Source organism: Oryctolagus cuniculus, chromosome 2, assembly GCF_964237555.1.
Source record: "Oryctolagus cuniculus chromosome 2, mOryCun1.1, whole genome shotgun sequence".
In the NCBI taxonomy this organism is placed as follows: domain Eukaryota; kingdom Metazoa; phylum Chordata; class Mammalia; order Lagomorpha; family Leporidae; genus Oryctolagus; species Oryctolagus cuniculus.
Genome location: NC_091433.1, coordinates 47,918,999 through 47,939,335, shown reverse-complemented (window position 1 = coordinate 47,939,335; position 20,337 = coordinate 47,918,999). Strand labels below are relative to the sequence as shown.

The 20,337-nt window shown below is 41.5% G+C and overlaps 1 protein-coding gene across 7 annotated transcripts in view; it reads left to right on the top strand.

The window, feature by feature from the left end:
• Positions 1-20,337, top strand: part of PPP2R2A (protein phosphatase 2 regulatory subunit Balpha) — an 85,829-nt gene that overhangs the window by 17,631 nt on the left and 47,861 nt on the right. For 2 of the 7 annotated variants that reach the window (XM_070067915.1, XM_070067920.1), the window contains exon 3: positions 17,384-17,522. The exons of the other annotated variants lie outside the window; for them this stretch is intronic. In XM_070067915.1, the coding sequence (XP_069924016.1) occupies positions 17,507-17,522 (16 nt within the window). In that variant the 5' untranslated portion in view covers positions 17,384-17,506. The remainder of the gene's footprint in view (positions 1-17,383; positions 17,523-20,337) is intronic. 7 annotated transcript variants of the gene reach the window in all.

Genomic DNA, 20,337 nt, shown 5'->3' with positions numbered 1-20,337 from the left:
GTACAGTGCAGGGCCTGGCATTGTGGTATAGCAGGTAAAGCCACTGCCTGTGACATTGGCATCCCATATGGGTGCTGGTTCAAGTCCTGGCTGCTTCATTTCTGATCGAGCTCCCTGCTAATGTGCCTGAGAAAGCAGCTGAAAATGGCCCAAATACTTGGGTCCCTCCCACTCAGTGGGAGACCCAAATAAAGTTCCTGGCTTCAGAATGGCCCAGCCCCAGCTGTTGGGATCATTTGGGGAGTGAACTGTGATTGGAAAGTCTTTCTGTCTTGTCCCTCTTTCTGTAGCTCTACCTTTCAAATAAAAGTAGACTTGCAGTCTTTGTGACTGACAACATAACTGTGAACAGGATTTGCTTCCTTTTGGGAGATGAAGAGTATTCCATTGTTTGTATATACCATATTTTATTTACCTGCTAGTCCTTTTTTCTACATTTGTATTGCTTCTACCTTTTAGCGAGTTTGTTGCTAAGCCATATATGTAAGTGTGTATTTCTGGATGTTGGAAGGAATAGGTAAGTACTTTCTGTAAGCAATTTGGGGGTGACAGGAAACTAGGCAAACATAAAAGTATCAAATTAGAGGGTATTAAAGTATAGAATTGTTACTTCTGAGAAAAATTTCCCAGGTTAACTGTTTGAAAACTAAAACCAGCTTATTTTGTAGGTTGTTTCAGAATGGAATTGGGCAAAAATCAAAAGTTTTGACCAAAGTTTCACCTCATTTGTTTTGCAGTTTATTGTTTAAAATAAGAAAATCCTGGGAGTTTTATGTCACATTCCATTACTGTGAAGTTCTTTATGTCTGCAATGAAGACAGCCAGTGCATTGTTTCATTTATATTTTAGTTAACAAAAACAGGAAAGTTTGATAAGTGTATTGCATTTCTTACAGTGGCCTTTTGAGACATCATTTTATAGAGGAGCACACTGAAACTCAAAAGTCACTGAGCAGTGTTAACCCATGGTTATATATGAATTAGTAAAACTATTCTGCCTGCTTCTTTTTAGGCTCCTGAATTTCCACCCTGATGGTTCAATTGAATCTCTCTCCCTCTCTCTTAAGTATTTGTTTATTTGAAAAGCAGACAGGCCGGCGCTGGCACCCCGGGTTCTAGTTCCGGTCGGGGCACCGGATTCTGTCCTGGTTGCTCCTCTTCCAGTCTAGCTCTCTGCTGTGGCCCGGGAAGGCAGTGGAGGAAGGCCCAGGTCCTTGGGCCCTGCATCCGCATGGGAGACCAGGAGAAGCGCCTGGCTCCTGGCTTCAGATCAGCGGGGTGCATTGAGGGGTGAACCAGCGGAAAAAGGAAGACCTTTCTCTCTGTCTCTCTCTCTCACTGTCCACTCTGCCTGTCAAAAAAAAAAAAAAAAAAAAAAAAAAGCAGACAAACATATCTCCCATCTGCTGATTGATACCCAAATTCCCATCACAGGTGAGGCTGAGCCAGGCTGAAGCCAAAGCCAGGGTCCCAGAACTCTTCTTCAGGTCTCTCAAGTGGGTAACAGAGACTCAAGTACTTGAACCATTTCTTACTGCCTACAAGAGTGCACATTAGCAGGAAATTGGACTGGGAGCAGCGTGGGGACTCACTACCACAACACCAACCTTGTTGGCACAGTTTTTAAAAATATTTCTGGGGGGCCAGAGTTGTGGCATAAACTCTGCCTGTGTTGCTGGCATCCTGTACCAGAGTGCTGGTTTGTGTTCCAGCTGTTCTGCTTCCAGTTAAACTCCCTGCTAATATGCCTGGGGAAAGCTGCAAGCAGGTGGCCCAAGTACTTGGGTTCCTGCCGCCCATGTGGGAAACCTGCATGGAGTTCCTGGCTCCTGGCTTTAGCCTGACCCAGCCTTGGCTGTTGCAACCATTTGAGGAGTGAACCTCTATGTGGAAGATCAGTTGCCCTCTCTGTTTCTCTTTCTCTCCCTCCTATCCCTCTGCCTTTCAAGTAAATCTTTAAATATATATATATATATATATATATATATATATATATATATATATATATATTAGGTTGTACCATGAAACTTCAGTTATTCAACCACAATTCAACAAGTATATGCTGAGTGCTCACTGCAGTGGGGAATGTGAAGGAAATAGAAGACATGGTTCCATTATTTCAGTTTTATTGACATGACTCTTTTCCTTTTTTTTTTAAGATTTATTCTATTTTAGTTGAAAGTGTTACACAAAGAGAGAAGGATGCTGGCACTGGAGGTGGCGGCTTTACCCACTAAGCCACAGCGCCGCCACCACCCCATTGGTTTTTGACCTTGGTTCTGTGAGATCTATGCCTAATTCCCTGTAAAAAATTTTATAGTCATGCTGGAATGTAAGCAATAAATTATTTTCCCTTTCCCATGATATTGCCATAGGGCTATAGTATAATGATTCCTTAGTTACTTCTTGGGGTTAAATGAAAAAAAAAAATCACACATTAGAAGTCTAACATCCATGCTTTCAAATGGTTGTCAATTGTAGTTTACCAGTGAATATCACAGCTCTGTACATTTCTGTGGATGAATGTTTACCATAGCTAATGAACTTTAATGTTTATTTAAAAATTTTTAAAGTTAATATGAAAAGCTCAGGCACACAACAGGTATAGATCTTACATCTGCCATTCACTCCCCAAACAGGCAAGGCCGAAGCTGCCTAGAACTCCATTCTAGAATCCCCATGGAGTGGTAGAAACCTGTTTCCCTGAGCCATCTATCCAGTGTCCCCTAGGGTGTGCATTAGCAGAAGCTGGCAATTGGGATCAGAGTCAAGACTTGAGATCCAGAGAGAGAGAGTGTCTGCCATGCTGGTGCACTCCCTAGATGGCTGCAACAGCCAGGTCTAAACCAGACTGAAGCCAGGAGCTTCATCTGTGTCTCCCACATGGGTCACAGGGGCCTGAACACTTGGACCATCTTCTGCTTTTCCTAGGGCATTAGCAGGGAGCTGGATCCAAAGTGAAGCAGCTAAGACACGAACCAACACCCATATTGGATGCCAGTGTTACAGCCAGAGGCTTTGCCCACTATGCCACAATACCTGTCCCTAAGCCATGTCTTAACTGTCATGTCAAATACCCACTCTAACACTGCTATTCAAACCTCAAAAGCAGCTTTGCGTTAAGGGGTGGACATTTGGCATACTGGTTAAGGGGCTGCTTATGACATCCACATACCATATTTGAGTGACTGGGTTCAAGTCCAGGCTGTACTTAAGATTTCAGCTGTCTACCAGTGTGCAACCTGGGAGGCACCAGGTGATGGCTCCAGTATTTGGGTCTCTGCCACCCATGTTGGAGATCTGGATGAGTTCCTGGCCTCTGGCTTCAGTCCTGGCCAACATTGGCTATTGTGTGCGTTTGGGGAGTGAACCTGGAAATGGAAAATCTGTTTCTTTCTCTATCTTTCTGTACTTTTCAAATAAATATAAATAAATTAATTTTTAAAAGGCTGTTCAGTGTGGGCCCGCGTTGTGGTACTGTAGTTGGTAAAGCCGCCACCTGCAATGCCGGCATCCCATATGGGTGCTCAAGTTCTGGCTTCTCCATTTCAGGTCCAGCTCCCTGCTAATGGGCTTGGGAAAGCAGCAGAAGATGGCCCAAGTGCTTGGGCCGCTATACTTACTTGGGAGACCTGGATGAAGGTCCTGGCTCCTGGCTTTGGCCTGGCCCAGCTCTGGCTGTTGGGGCCATTTGAGGAGTGAACAAAATGAATAGATTTGTCTGTGTCTCTTCTCTGTCTGTAAATTTGCCTTTCAAATAAATAAAGCTAAATCTTTAAAAAAAAATGTTCGTAAACACATGGACCCATTTGTTCACATGTCTACCATCTCTAATTCTCAACTTAGCTTCTTGGGAATTTTGTTGACATTCTTTAAAAACCCAAATGTCAAGATTTGTATACTAATGGGTTGATGAGAATAAATCTTTATTCGATTCTTTCTGTCCATTGATTTATTGTAAGAATTTTTATTTTTTAAAGGAAAAATAACTTTGCATTTATAACCATGAAGTGTCTGCTAAATTTTTTGTGGTTGAAAAAAAGATTGATTTATTTGAAAGGCAGAATGAATTACACGTTCTAGCTGGGTAAAGTTATAGAAGGGAGCCGGCACTGTGGTGTAGCAAAAAAAGCCACTGTCTGTACTGCTGTCATCCCATATGAGTGCCAGTTCGAGTCCCAGCTGCTCCATTTCTGATCCACCTCTCTGCTATGGCCCGGGAAAGCAGTAGAAGATGATCCAGAGAAGAAATAATTTGGGTGTATAGTACATGGGAAGGGTTTTTTATTGTAGTCATTTTTGGAGGGGATAACAGAGGAAGGCAGAGAGTACAGAAACATTGTGTGCTTGTTTTTGTCATCTGTAAAGATAGATAATAGTACTTGTTATTCAAAAGATTTGAAAAAGATAATATGTACATGTAGTTTGGAAAAATGCTAAGGACTCAGAATTTGGTTGGTGCAGTTATTTAGCAATCAATTAACAAAATTGCAGATAGGCAATTAACAGATAACTAAAAACCTTTTGCAGTCCACAGATCAAGATTAACTAGTTTCTGGACACATTATAAGTATGTGACTAACTTGTTAAACTTGGTTTAGGAGTTTGGAAAAGCCAGCAGGAGAAGCTTGGTTTCATAGTTTCATCAAAAGTGGAGTTAGGCTAGGGTCTGGCACTTTGACTGTAAATTTGATGAATTTAAAATTAATGTCTGGCAATAAAATTTCAAGTGGGATCTTGTCTGGTTTCCCTTTTCTCAGGTTCCTTCAGTGTGTGGTTATTTTGTGTATTGTTATACTCAGCCTTTCCTCTTTTTTTTTTTTATTTTTTTTTATTTTTATTTTTTTTTTTTTGACAGGCAGAGTGGACAGTGAGAGAGAGAGACAGAGAGAAAGGTCTTCCTTTTGCCGTTGGTTCACCCTCCAATGGCCGCCGCGGCCAGCGCGCTGCGGCCGGCGCACCGCGCTGATCCGATGGCAGGAGCCAGGAGCCAGGTACTTTTCCTGGTCTCCCATGGGGTGCAGGGCCCAAGCACCTGGGCCATCCTCCACTGCACTCCCTGGCCACAGCAGAGGGCTGGCCTGGAAGAGGGGCAACCGGGACAGAATCCAGCGCCCCGACCGGGACTAGAACCCGGTGTGCCGGCGCCGCTAGGCGGAGGATTAGCCTAGTGAGCCGCGGCGCCGGCCCAGCCTTTCCTCTTAAGAGTAATGTATTTGGGCAGGGGTGGGGTGCAAATTGAATACATACTGGGTTTAAAAGCATCTTCCACCTTGCAGGTAAGGAGCCTGTACAGGTGCTCAGGAAAACTTAGAAATACAGACCCTTAAGTGCTGAGGCTCTCATATGCCCTGTTCTTAACTTCTCTTGCAACTGAAGGTAACATTATAAATACGGCCTTCTTTTACTTTATATTTTCTCTTTACCCTCTTTCCTCTATTCATCTGTTTGTATTGTGATTCCAGCCTTCTCCAGAACCTAGAGTAAGCTGATGATATATTTAGAACCCTTAAAAATTCTACAGGATTCTGAAGAGAATCAAAAGCAAATTTAATTTTATTAGTGAAACACCTTCTTAGAAGCTTTGTACAGTTAAAAGAGCAGTTCGCATCATAACCACCACAGATTAGCTGTCTGTAATTGTTGAGTTAAATTTGTGCTTACATTTCAAATTTAACTCAGGCCAGGATCTTACTATGTTTGCAAAGATTAGCTTTTATTATTAACATGCCTTTTAAAGTAGATTGTAGTTCAGTGTTGGAAAAGTATGAATTTAAGAAGTGAAACCTGAACTCCTTCATCAGAAGTAACCTTCAAATTTTTTTTAAAGATTTATTTATTGGGGCTGGTGCTGTAGTATAGCTAAGCCTCCACCTACGGTGCTGCCATCCCTTATGGGCCCTGGTTCATGTCCCAGCTGCTCCTCTTCCAATCCAGCTCTCTCCTGTGGCCTGAGAAAGAAGCAGAAGGTGGCCCAAGTGCTTTTTGTTCCCTGCATCCATGTGGGAGACCCAGAAGTTCCTGGGTTCGGATCTACAAAGCTCCAGCTGTTGCAGCCATTTGGGGAGTGAACCAGTGGTATGGAAGACCTCTCTCTCTGTCCTTCCTTCTCTCTGGGCATAACTCTGCCTCTCAAGTAAATAAATATTTACTTAAGAGACAGTTACACAGATAGAAGGGTCTTCCATCTGCTAGTTCACCCCCCAAGTGGCTGCAACAGTTAGGCTGGTGCCTATCCAAAGCCAAGAGCCAGAAGCTTCTTTTTGGTCTCAGACGTGGATGCAGAAGCCGAAGGACTTGGGCATCCTCCACTGCTTTCCCAGGCACACTAGCAGGGAGCTGTATCAGAAATGGAACAGCTGGGACTCAAACTGGTGCATACATGGGACGCTGGCACTGCAGGTGGCGGCGTTACCTGCTACGTATGCCACAGCGTCAGCCCTCATTTAGAAATAGGAAACGCAATTAGTTGAGAACTTAGAATGCACCCATGTGGGAGACCCGGCGTAGCTCTGGCTGTTACGGCCAGTTGGAGAGTGAACCAACAGATAAAAGTCTTCTCTCTCTCTCTCTCTCTCTCTCTCTCTCTCTCTGCCTCTCCTTCTCTCTGTGTGTAACTCTGACTTTCAAATAAATAAATACATCTTCAAAAAAAAGACTATTTTATTGTATATAGACCATATTTTATTTATTCGTTGATCCTGTTGATGCACATTTGGATTGCTTCCACTTTTTGACTGTTTGACTAGCGCTGGTAACATTTATATTGAAGTATCTTTTCAAGTCCCGTGCTTTGAATTCTTTCTTGTATGTACCCAGAAGTGTAGCTAGTAGATCATGTATTAATTATATCTTTAATTTTTTTAAGAACACCCATACTGTTGTCTGTAGTTGCTGAACTAGTTTACATTTCATCAGCAAAGCATAAGGTTTGCAATTTCTCCACATTTTCACTAATTCTTATCTGATATTTTAAAAAAATAATAGCTGTCCTGGGGCTAGTATTGTGGTGCAGCAGTAAAGCCACCACCCACAACACCAGCATCCTGTATCAGTGCCGGTTTGAGTCCTGGTTGCTCCAGTTCCAAGCCAACTCCCTGTTAATGGCCTGGGAAAAGCGATGGAGGATGGCCCAAGTGTTTGTGTCCTGCCTTCCACTTAGGAGACCGGGAAGAAGTTTCTGGCTCCTGGCTTTGACCTGGCCCAGCTCTAGCAATTGCAGTCATTTGGGGGAGTGAACCAATGGTTGGAAGGCCTGCCCCTCTCTCTCTCCCCCTCTGCAACTCTTTCAAATAAATAAATTAGAAAAAAAATTCTGATCCTGCCTTCTGCTAATGAGCATCCTGGGAGGCAGCAGATGCAGGCTCAAGTATTTGATTCCCTGCCACCCATGAGAGAGACTGGTGGATTTCCAGTCTCCTGGCTTCAGCCTGTTCCATCCCTGGCTGTTGTGGGATGTGTTTGGAGAGTGAACCAATGGATAGACAGTCTCTCTTTGTTGTCTTTGTCTCTGTGCCTTTTGAATAATTTATTTTATTTAATAATTTTTTTGGCCATTCATGTAAGTGTTTATTTCCAGGTTTGCTATTTACTCCATGGTAGACTCCATTCGAAAGGGTTTTTCTGTTTCTTCTAAAAATGCCCTCTGGACTTTGTTAGTGATTAAGTCTTCTCCATGAACATAGAATGTCTTTCCATTTGTGTCTTCAGTTTCATTATGTAGTTTTCAGTATAGAAGTCTTTTGCCTCCGTGGGTAACTTTATCCCCAAATACATATTGGCACTTTTAAAATGGAATTGTTCTTAATTTTGTTTTCAGGTTGCTCATTGTTAGTGTATAGAAGTACAACTGATTTTTGTTTGTTGATTTTGCATTCAAATTTGGCAACCTAACAAATGATAGTCTCTTATTGAGGTGGTAAAATGTTTGAAAATATCCTTTCTTTGACAGAGAATGGGTCATGTGGAAATCAGTTGAAATTGGGTTTGTCTCTTTAGACTTGATATGTATCTGTACAGGATAGCTGCTTGTGTGAATGAAGGGCTTGTGCAGCTGGATGTGGTAGCTGTGTGTAATGCTTAATGTGTTTGTGTTAGTACTCTTTAATTCTGTTCCGAGTTTTCGTCAATAGAAGACAAAGAACCACACAGTTCATACCAGAGTATCAGATCAGAGGATTAATTGTTACCCCATTAATTTTTCGCTGATTCTTCCTCTCAAATTCTTTTTGTTAGTATTCTCAGGAGATAGGCTAATGAATTAGGGGGCTAAGGGAATAAAAGAGAAAAAATATGGGATAGGAAAGGGTTTTTATTTTTAATTGTTAAAACAAAAGTGAATATCTGGATTTGTGAGTTAGAATGCTATTGATTTTCTAATATAAGATTTGTTGTCAATTATGTATCATGCACATTCCACATTGCCCAGGCGCCTGCTGCTGAGTGCAATTGTAGAGACTTCCTTGTGCAGCGGTGTGATTATTCAATGTTGCTGTGATTATTCAGTGTTGTTGTGTTTCAGTTTCTTCAATACCGTAGGTATATTGCTGAGGTTTTGGGCTGTGCTAACTGAATTTGAAATTAGTCATATTGCCTTTTCTTTCTTTGTTTCTGTCTGTCTGTCTGTCTTAGAAATCAGCGGACAATTTTTTAAATTGCCATAGTAGAAACCACCCTGGGAATTGATGGTGTAGATTAAAAGACCTTTGTTTTCTGCAACAATAGAATTGAATTATAAGGCTAGGAAAACCAACAAGCATTTCCTGTCACATTTATCAAAACATAGACTTTTAAAGAATAGCAGAGTGCCTTACTTAAACAAATAGCTTTGTTGATTTCCGCTGGAGAATGGTAAATCCAAGCCTGTAGACATGCATTGAATTGACCAACAAACATAATGGGGAGAGTTCAGTGTCCTTGGAAACTCTGGAAGGGTGCCGTAACTAAGCTAAAAAGTTTATCAGGAAACCGTACAAATGAGAAATGTGAAGGAAGTCCTTACTGACTGCCTTAATGTTTTTGTTTTTGTTTTTGTTTTTAAGATCTATTTATTTATCTGAAAGGCAGAGTTACAGCAGAGGCAGAGAGAGAGAGAGAGAGAGAGAGAGAGAACCTCCATCTACTGGTTCACTCCCCAGATGGCCACAAGAGCCAGAGCTGAGCCAATCCGAAGCCAGGAGCATCCTCCAGGTCCGCCATGCAGGGGCCCAAGGACCTGGACCATCCTCCACGGCTCTCCCAGGCTACAGCAGAAAGCTGGATCAGAAGCAGAACAGCAGGGACTCGAACCCCCTTGATGTTTCTTTATGTGATTGAGAAGCCTTGCTGGGAGTAAGTAAGGGGACTTACTTTGAGTAGCCAGAGTTAGAATTGAAGGGTGGTGGACCGTAGGGCAGTTGGTTGATGTGACATTTTGTACTTTGAAACAGGGATTAAAAATGAATGGATTAGAAGTGCAAATTGTGCTTAAAATGCTCCTGTCCCTTTTTGGAGTACCTGAGTCTGATTCCTGGCTCTTGGCTCCTGACTCCCAGCTTTCTGCTGATGCAGTCCCTGGGAGGCACCTTTGGCTTGACCCAGCCCTGGCTGTTGTGGCAGATAGGAGTGATCTCTCTCTGCCTCTTGAATTCAGACACACAGACACACACTTTTTAAAAATGTGACTCAGAATGACTCTTTCCAAATGGAATATGACCAACAGAGGCTTGCGTTTTGCCAGGAGAGACTTAACTATGAAGCATAGAACTGAAACTCTGCTCTGAAGCTGCCTTTGGCCTGCAACACTACTACCTCACCTGGTAATTACTGTTGCTAGTTTGGTAGGAAGCTTCTAAGATGCCCCCAATTATCTCTGGCTTCTGGTATTCAAGTCCTTGTGTATCTACTCCTGTGGAGTGTGGTTGGACTTGGTGACTTGGCTTCTACAAGTGTAGGAAAAGTGATTGCATGTCACTGAGGAGATTGGATTATGAAAAGGATTTGGCTTCCATGTTGGGCTACACTCTTTTCACTTGTTTTGAGGGAAGCCAGCTACCATTTTTATGAGTTTCTCTGTCGAGTTCATGTAATGAGGAATTAGTATATCTGTCAGCAGCCAGTGAAGACCTGATGCTTGGCAACAGTCATGTGCATTGAGCTTGGAATGGATCCTCCTCCAGTATGGCGGCCCTGGCTGACATGTTAACCGAAGCCTTGTGAGAGTTACTGAGCTGGAGGTGGAAGCTAAGTCACACCCAGATTCCTGACCCATAGAAACTGTGAGATAATAAATGTTTGTTGTTAGCTAGTACCTTTGGGGTAATATGTTAGGCAGCAAGAGAACTATGCAGGAAGTAACAGTATAAACCTTTTCCCTCCTTGTTTTGAAAGACTTAAACTTGTCTCTAAACTTGAACCCAACTAAGTTCCCAATATTACATAAACAGACCTTTCTCTTTAAAGGCACATACACAAAATGATAGACACATTGAGATTCAGTAGTGTAAAAGAAGGTGACTGGGGTGAGGAAGTGCTTTCTTTCTTTCCTTTTTAAGGGTTTATTTATTTGAAAGTCAGAGTTACAGAGAGAGGGAGAGACAGATCTTCTGTCCTCTAGTTCACTCCCCAGATGGGGCAAGGTTGAAGCAAGGAACCAGGAGCTTCATCTGGGTCTCCCCCTTGGGTGGCAGGAGTCAAGATACTCAGGCCATCTTCTGCTACTTTCCCAGGACATTAGCAGAGAGCTGGATCAGAAGTGGAGCAGCTGGGACATGAACTGGTGCCCATAAGGGATGCAAGTGTCTCAGGCAACAGCTTACCCATTACGCCACAATGCCAGCCCCAAATTTGTGATTTTTAAGAATATTAATTCTTTTTTTTTTTTTTTTGGACAGGCAGAGTGGATAGTGAGAGAGAGCGACGGAGAGAAAGGTCTTCCTTTGCCGTTGGTTCACCCTCCAATGGCCGCCACGGCTGGCACACTGTGCTGATCCGAAGGCAGGAGCCAGGTGCTTCTCCTGGTCTCCCATGCGGGTGCAGGGCCCAAGCACTTGGGCCATCCTCCACTGCCTTTCCGGGCCACAGCAGAGAGCTGGCCTGGAAGAGGGGCAACCGGGACAGAATCCAGCGCCCCGACCGGGACTAGAACCTGGTGTGCTGGCGCCGCTAGATGGAGGATTAGCCTATTGAGCCACGGCGCCGGCCAAGAATATTAATTCTTTGGAAGCAAATAGCTGTAGAGCTTTAGAAGTATTCCACAACAGAGGGAAAATAAGGTGAAAGTTCTAACAAAACACATAAGAAACAGAACTGATCAAATGTATAATAAAAAAACAAAGCAAAAGATAGAGCAAGCAGATAAAGTTAGACAAACAGTAAAAGTTTCCCTAAGTCAAAGAGCAGATTGGGAGATTCAGAGTATAGCTAACATTTGCTGAATATTCATTATGTGCTGAGTATTTGTCACATCAGAAGTCATTTATGTTCTTTACAACCCCATGTGGTAGGTCCTATTAATATTAATTCTACCGGGACCAGTGCTGTAGCTTAGTAGGTTAGGCCTCCCCCTGCAGTGCAGGCATCCCATAAGGGCACTGGTTTGTGTCCCAGCTTCTCTTCTGATCCAGCTCCCTGCTGGTGGCCTGGGAAAGCAGTGGAAGATGGTGCAAGTGCTTGGGCCCCTGCACCCACTTGAGACACCTGGAGGAGGCTCCTGGGTCCTGGCTTCGGATGGCCCAGCTTCAGCTGTTGCAGCTATTAGGGAAGTGAACCAATGGATGGAGGACCTCTCTCTTCTGTGTCTCCCTCTATCTGTCTGTAGCTCTGCCTCTCAAATAAGTAAATAAATCTTTAAAAAAAACTAATTCTTCTACCAATAATTAAAGTAAATGCCATCAAAACAGATTTATATCTAGGAATAACTTAGTGGGTTTTAAAACTCAAGATAAAGAAATAAATAGAACAGGTATCAAGGCAAGAAGCAGGTTATCTACAAAGGAATGTATTATCAGTTGGTATTGTATGTCTTGCGTAATTAAATGCTAGAACTGCGAGATCCAAAATAGAGACCAATAGGCATGTGAGGCTATTATGTTTAATTAAAATTATAGTTTAAATAAATTCATTTCTTCTTTTGTGCTCTTCACATTGCAGATGCTCAGTAACTATCTGTGAGGTCATGGCTACAATATTAGTGAAGAATAGAACATTTCCATTATTGTAGGAACTTTTATTGGACATTGCTGCACTGTAAAGGATGATAGAGTGGCATCCAGGGAACTCTGAGGAAAAAGCTGTTATAACCTAAAAAATCTTCATCTATGGCAGATACTAATAGGATGCCCTTCAGAAGCCAAATTTCAGACTTCGAGAGCAGTTATTTCACCATAGGCAGAACTACAATACTTTCCTCTTTCCTTCTGGTAACCACAAAATAGTCTAGAAACAATAAGAAAAAATAAGAAACAACAGTTTTAGCCGGCGCCACGGCTCAATAGGCTAATCTTCCGCCTTCAACCGGCACACCTGGTTCTAGTCCTGGTTGGGATGCCAGATTCTGTCCCGGTTGCTCCTCTTCCAGTCCAGCTCTCTTCTGTGGCCTGGAAGTGCAGTGGAGGATGGCCCAAGTGCTTGGGCCCTGCACCCGCATGGGAGACCAGGAGAAGCACCTGGCTCCTGGCTTCGGATCAGTGCGGTGCGGCCACTGGGGGGTGAGCCAATGGAATAGGAAGACCTTTCTCTCTCTCTCTCTCTCTCTCTCTCTCCACTCTGCCTGTCAAAAAAAAAAAAAAAAAAAAAAGGAAAAGAAAAGAAGCAACAGTTTTATGACCTCTTTTATTAGAATTACCTAAAATATTTCTGTGTCACCAAAACTAAGTTGACCACTTTACTTGATCCTTAAGGACTTCCATAGGTGCTTCCTTTTCGAAACGCTGTCTTTGCCTGGCATCTGGAAGAACCCCTCGTAATGCACAAGCAGTTCCCATGCAGTCTCCTTTCCTATCTGGTTTTTCTGCTTCAACAGTGTAGACAGCCTCAAGACTCAATCCTGGGAACACATGTCTGGTTTTATCTCTACTCATTTAGTAGGAAATCACCTTTAAATCTCAATAACTTAAAATGCCTTCTAGTCGCTGATGAGATCCTGATTATACATGTCATTTTCTCTACACTGCTGTCAAATCTCTGTAGCTTCCTACATAACATTTCTACATGAGTGTCCAGCCCTACTACACCAAAGTTGTACAATTGGAAAATCTGGTTCCCTTTTTACCCTAATCTTGGTTTTTCATAGTGTGTCTCAGTAAATGATACTGCATTTTTCTTTCTACTGGCTTGGCTCTAAAACATTGGAACCATCCTTTGATAACCTTTATCAAGGTTTGACAGTGCTATCTTCCCGATGTTTTGAAGGCATCCATTTTTCTGAGGCTGCCATTTGAGCTCTGACCATCCTTTTTTCTTACTTAAGCTACATTTTTCCTTCCTCCAGTTTTGAACTGTATTCACATAACAGATAATCACTTTAAAAATGTAAGAAACTTTCCAGTGAATTTTTTATCATACTTTAGAACAAACCCACAGTACTTTTCTCATGGTCTTCAAGTCTGTATTGGTCTGGTTTTGGCTAAGTGCTCTGGGTTTCTCTACCACCCCTTTTCTTGCTTATTTCCCAATAGACTTAATGACTTTCCTGTTTTTACTGGTTGCCAGCTTCATTTTAGAGGTTTTAGAATACTTTAGAATGCCTTTTAGAATATTTTGACTAGTGCTGATGGCTTATTTACCTTTTTTCATTTTGGTTTCTGCTAAGCTAAGACACATCAAATACCTTCTGTGACCATTCTACCTGAAAAATTTTCCTCACCCCCTTAATTTGTCTTCTCTTATTGGTCTTTATATTTTTAGGGTACTTAGCACTATCTGGTACTTTTTATATTTATTACTCATTTGTTTATAGTGTTTCTCCATTGCAAAAAATGTAAGATCCATGAGGGTAGGGATTTTTGTCCTAGTTAATTTTTTTCTCAGCACCTGTTACATAGTAGCTGCTTAGAAAAATATTTTTTAAGGCATGAATGAGCAAAATAATAAATTCACAACATTTACAAAAAGTAAGATAACTTTTAAGAATTAGACGAATAGTCTAAAATAGAGAAAACATTCAATGTTTAGTTCTTTTTTTTGGTGAGATTCATGAAAGAAATTGCATCTCAGAAAATAGAATCGTGTTAAAAAATACTTTCAAAACACTTAAAAAGAAAAAAAATTTGGAAAACGTGATTACAATTGTTTAAAAAGTGTGCTGCAAGGAGCAGGCATTCAGCCTAGAGGTTACAATACCTGCATCCACATCTGAGTGCTTGGTTCAGTTTAGGGCTCCTGACTCTTGTCATGCCACTCATTTGGATTGTGTTTCCCTGGCCCATCCCTTCTCTTTGTGGGTGTTTCGGGGTGTGAACCAGTACATAGGATGTCTTTCAAATTAAAAAAAAATTATATATATATATATGTATATATATATAGTGGAGACAATGAATTGCAATTTAAATACAGTTACAGACCAAATTATGAAATTGTTAATGTGAACTAACCTAGTAGAACTGAGAGGAAAGTGATTTAAAAAAAAAAAGGTGAAATGATTTTAAAAAATTTATTTAGAATGGTGAAAATGATTTAAAAAAAAAAAAAAAAGACCAGAGGCTGACCCCCTAAAAGTCCCATCTCGGGTGCCATATGATATCAGAATAAGGGGTGCCAATTATATTACCATGTCATTATTAATAAATTCCCAATATTAATAAGCTTTGTGGGTTCTTGCCTAATATTCAGAGAAGAATTCTGAATAATGGCACAAATAAATGAGACAGCGTGATAAGTTTTAAGCTTTTTATTCAGTCAGAGAAACATAGGAGAATGAAGACCCTATCTAAAAGAGACAAGACGTTTGAATTCATACTGAGCACCAGGAGCCGGCTATGTGGAGGAGCATGCAGGCCAGAAAGCCTGGAGCAGGTGGCCTGGAGGCCACACGCCCTGGAGGTGCAGGGGCAATGAGGCCTGCAATGGCAAAAGAGGCAAAAGGCCAAAAGGGCCAAAGGGGGGGTGCTGCGCCCACCTTGTCCCAGGCCTTTAGTCCACTTCCAAGGGGTCGTGGTTAATTGGTCTGATTGGGTGGGCACACGGGTGTGGTCAGGTAGGGGCATGAGGTCACACAGGGGTGTGGTGAAGGCGTGGTCTTCCAGCTCACCAACCTGATCAATTTTATCCTGTATGCCTGCTTACAACAAAAAGAATTTTCTGAACTAAATTTCTTTTTCTGTAATAGTATATGAAGTATTCATTTTGGTTAAAGTTTTGGTGAAATAATTCTTGACATCTTCTGGGGTTATTCAGCTAGTAGATATTTTTCTTTAAAGTTGGCCCTGCTGTTTAGGTACTGATAAATAATAGTTAATGTAAGGTAAAATATTTATTAAAAATTTCTTCATTTATTTGAAATGATTACACAGAAAGGGAGAGACAGAGGTCTTCCATCTGATGGTTCACTCCCTAGATGGCCACAATGGCCAGAGCTGGGCCAGGCTGAAACCAGGCGCTTCTTCCAGGTCTCCCACACTGGCAGTTGGGCCATCTTCTGCTGCCTTTGCCAGGTTACTAGCAGAGAGTTGGATTGGAAGTGGAGCAGCCAGGACTTGAACTGGCACCCATATAGGTTGCTAGCTTCACAGGCAGTGGCTTTACATGATGCTGTCTCCAGTATTTGTTTATTAACGTTAGAAAGAACATTTCAGCTGACACAACTTACCTGAGCATTATTCCTGACTTTCTTCTTTAGCTCTTCCCACTTCAACAGTTATCAAGCCTTTTTTTTCCATACTTCATAAAATTTATTTACTTCTCTTTCCTCTTGCCTCTGTGCTTGATTTAGTTTTTTTACAGTTATCCAACTTTATGTTTTCTGTGAGGATTAAATACCCAACATACTGGAAGTGCTTTTTAAATGTTTACTCGTATTAAAATGTTGTTACTGTACTGGTTCAGATCATTGTCGTTGCTTACCGAGATTTCTGGAGTAGCTTTCGATTTGTTTTCAGTTTCCCCTCTGCTTACCTTCCCATTTCCCAGTCCTCTTCACTTTGATTTGAGTAATTTAAGGCACATATCTAATTGATTATTCTTAGTTAAAACTCTCCAGTGGACTCCCTTTTGCCATTAGAGTAAAGTCTGTAAAATGTTTTGTTAGACACCTTAAAGATGTCATTGGCCTTTTTTTCCCTAAATGTTCTGCCACTTTTTAATCCAGCTTGTAGACTGGAAAAGCCTTGTCGGAATAAAAGTTTGAATTCAGTGTGCCTTTATCGAACAATGATGTGCTTTCACAGCATGGTCATAATAATCATAACTCTAAAATATTTTAGGCAGTTTTTTTTTTAAAGATATATTTTACTTGAAAGAGAGTGAGAGAGGTCTTCCGGCCACTGGTTCACTCCCCAATTGGCTGCAACTGCCGGAGCTGTGCTGATCCAAAGCCAGGAGCCAGGAGCTTCTTACGGGTCACCCATGTGGGTACAGGGGCTCAAGGACTTGGGCCGTCTTCTCTGTTCTCCCAGGCCATAGCAGAGAGCTCAATTGAAAGTGGAGCAGCCGGGTCTCGAACTGGCGCCCATATGGCATGCTGGCACTGCAGGTGGTGGCTTTACCTGCTACGCCACAGCACCGGCCCCAGGCAGATCTTAATATAAGCCAGTTACCCATTCTGGTTGTGCAATTTTTTTTTAAAGATTTTTATTATTTTATCTGAAAGAGTCAAGAGAAGGAGAAACAAAGACAGATCTTCTGTTTGCTGGTTCACTCCCCAAATGGCCACAATAGCCAGACTGAGCCAGGCTGAAGCCAGGAGCCAGGAGTTTCTTCCTGGTCTCCCACGTAGGTGCAGGGACCCAAGCACTTGGGCCATCTTCTTTGCTTTCCTAGGCACATTAGCAGAGCTGTATCAGAAGTGGAGCAGCTGGAGCTCGAACTGCCACCCATATGGGATGCTGGCACTGCAGATTGGGGCCTTAACCTACTGGGCTACAGCTCTAGTCTCTGTAAATATCTTAATGAGGCATGCATAGATGTAGGAGCATGGTGCAGCACTACTTGTTTGTATTATCTCTGTGGGAAATTGTTCATAGTATAAGGTAACTAAATGAGGAGCTTTCTGGAATTAATTAAGAGCCATTTAAAAGTTAGTGAAGTGAACATTTAATAAAGGTAATAAGTAACTTTAGGTTTACAATCATCAATATGACTCTTCTTTCTAACATGTGTAACAGTTATATGCCAAGGCTTATTGTCTGTTAAAATCATACCTGTAGACTAACTGTATTAGCAACTGTTTATCTTTCTGTTCTTTGTTGCAGGAGGGTATGGTTCCATTCCATTTTATCCAAACATGATATCAGATTATCCAGGAACAAGTTATAAAGAAGGGAGACTGGTTCCAGAACACATCTCTGGAAATTACCCTATGGACCCTGACTCTCATGGCAACATTACAATGTAGGTTTTCTGTGAGCATCAATAGCCAGTGGTCACTGTTGAGCTTATCATATAACATGTTCCTGTTCACTGAGTCAGGGGGTTGAGGAAAGGTTACTACAGAGGCTGTTAGCGCTCACTGTATTCCCTGCAGATTTTTCCATAATCTGGTTGTTGAAGTCACAGTAAATTGAGGCAATATCTTGACTAAGAGACACAGAATCTTGTCCTTGACCAGTCCAGCTTCTTTCTACCTGAGGCTTCTGTGAGTATATTTCAGCACAGAGGCAGCAAAAACAAGGATGTTGGAACATTTGTGTAGCCTCAGATTCCAGTGAGTTAAACCATTTAAAGAGCATTTTGGCCTAGGCTAGAGTGACTAGAATAGCCTTAAAATAATTAAGGCTTGTTTCTGTTTTCTGCAAGAAAGCCCAGATGCCAGCAAACCTGCTTGTCATGTGCCTCATACAAGAATCATTTCTTCGCATTTGTTGCTCCTTTAATTGTCAAAGTGACTCTTAAGGTATTGAAAGATGAGGAAACTTAGTTTCAAAAAGGCTAGCTTCCTCCAGGGTTATACAGATAGTGGTAAAGTGGTGATTTGACCATCAAATCTTACGCCGTTTCCTATGCAAATTCTCTATTACATAAGTGGCCCTGAGAGTTGCTAAAATTAAGACACCACCACCCCCACCCTCAACCCCCCGCCCCAGTCCTTGAGAATGGGTTCCTGAGTGAGACCTTAGCAGCTCAGTTCTTGGGCAGACCCGAACAACCTCATCTTACCTTTACAGTGTGCCACACAAGTACTCTGTTTGTGCATGCACAGCGGCCACACTAAAAGTAATGAGAGTAGGCATGAGGTTTGGCCCCTAACCAGTGCCTACTGCTCTCCTTCCGTCAGCCTCTGAGGCTACAGGAAAATGTCCCAGTTAATACCAAGTGGGGAAAGAGTGAAGAAAGTCATAGGAATCTTTTGCAGTGAAAGGAATAAACGATTGGGACTGCTCCCCAGAGGCAGGTGAGCAAATTAAGCCTTATTCACTTCTGAGAAGGCAGAGATTCCAGAAGTGATGGCACAAACTTAACTAGCTCTTCAGGGTGCCAAAATAAAACTTTAAATGTTGAACAGACCTCTTTTGTGGGAGGAGTATCCTGACCCTTGGGAAAATTACAAGAACTTTGAGCTCCCTCTAGAGGTCAACAGTGATAAAAGAGCATCTTTATGGTAAGTTAGCCTTTGAAAAGAAATCTGAGTTAGTCATCGTCTAATTAGTTTTTTAGGGCCAGTTGTAAAGTTCAGCATTTGTTGTGTAGGGTATATAGAAGAAATAAAAGTGAAAAGACAGAAAATGGGTCATGTGTGCAAACAAAATAGCATACTAGTTAAGTATTGAAACAAACCAGATCAAAATGAGATCACAGAATGAGATTTTTGTGCTGTTATGTGCAAGAATGTTTGGACAGTGGACCCTTGAATTGAAAAAGGAAATCTATATACCTAGTGTTCTCACCCCTAACATCCCAATATCTGAAAATAAGAGACCAGTGAATACTACAGGCATATGCCAAAACATCTGGGTAATCTAACTCATGCAGTTTTTTGACTTTTGGAACCTCAGCTGACCAAATGAGAAATCTATTCTAAAAATAAAAGGATGAGAACATTTAGAAAGGACTTAAACACCACATCTGGATCAATTTGAGCAGCACAATAAATTTCTTAGCACTAGATTTATAACCCAAAGTACAAAAAAATTATGAATTCATACTGATAAGTTATTTTATGAATAAATAGGGGTGAAGAGATACATTTCAAATACACAGAAATTACACAATGAAAGCACTTAGTGATTTCCTTCCAAAGGGAAAAGGTAGTAACTTTATGGTAAAGAAACATGGCAGATAGTACCTTGATCAGATATTCTTGAATATACTCTGTAAGTCATATTGATTGTACTATGATAAAAATGGCTAGCCCTTCACCTCTGTGCTCTGACAATCCCAAATAGAAGGACAAACTAGAGTCCCTGACATACTCCTCAAAACTTTTGAGGCCATCAAAAATAAGACAAGTCTGAGAAGATGTCACAGATGGGAGAAAGCTAAGGAGACATGATAACTGAATATAATGGAGCACCCTGGATGGTATCCTGGAATTGAAAAGGGACATCAGAGGAAAAGAAAAAATAGTGAGAACTGAAATAGGAGTTTAGTTAATAATAGTGTATCAGTGTCCATTCCTTAATTGTGACAAAGGTGCTATAGTAATGCAAGATGTAAGCAATAGGAGAAACTAGGTGGAGGGTATATAACCACTCCCTGTACTATCCTTGAGAACTCTTATGTCAATCTCAACTTATGCTAAAATAAACATATATGAGAATAAAGGGACAAGATTTATCTAAATGAACTCTTCGGCTAGTAACTTTGGTTCCATGATGTTTGAAAATATGGGGAACTTTTCTTTATGTGTCCATGTGTTGCCAGTCAGGTTACATAGTTGTTGACTTTTATGCATTAATGTGTGGGAAAACCCATCTAAAAATGCAGTGGTATGTTAGATGACTCGAGACTGTCCAGGGTAGTAGTTACTGCTATAGAGATACTGCTAGCTGAGTAGAGCAGAAAGTATCCTGATTGTCTCAGTTCCATTCTGATTTCATCATTGATTGACTTATAAATTATTGAAAGTATCTCATTAAATCACTTTAATGCTGAACCGCAGTGAACTCCTTAGTGGAGATCTAATGTATTGTCCTTTCAGGTCTTCAATTGGCCCTATTAAAAATTTCCTGCTAAAAACATTTTATTCTCCCCATTATTCTCATTTATT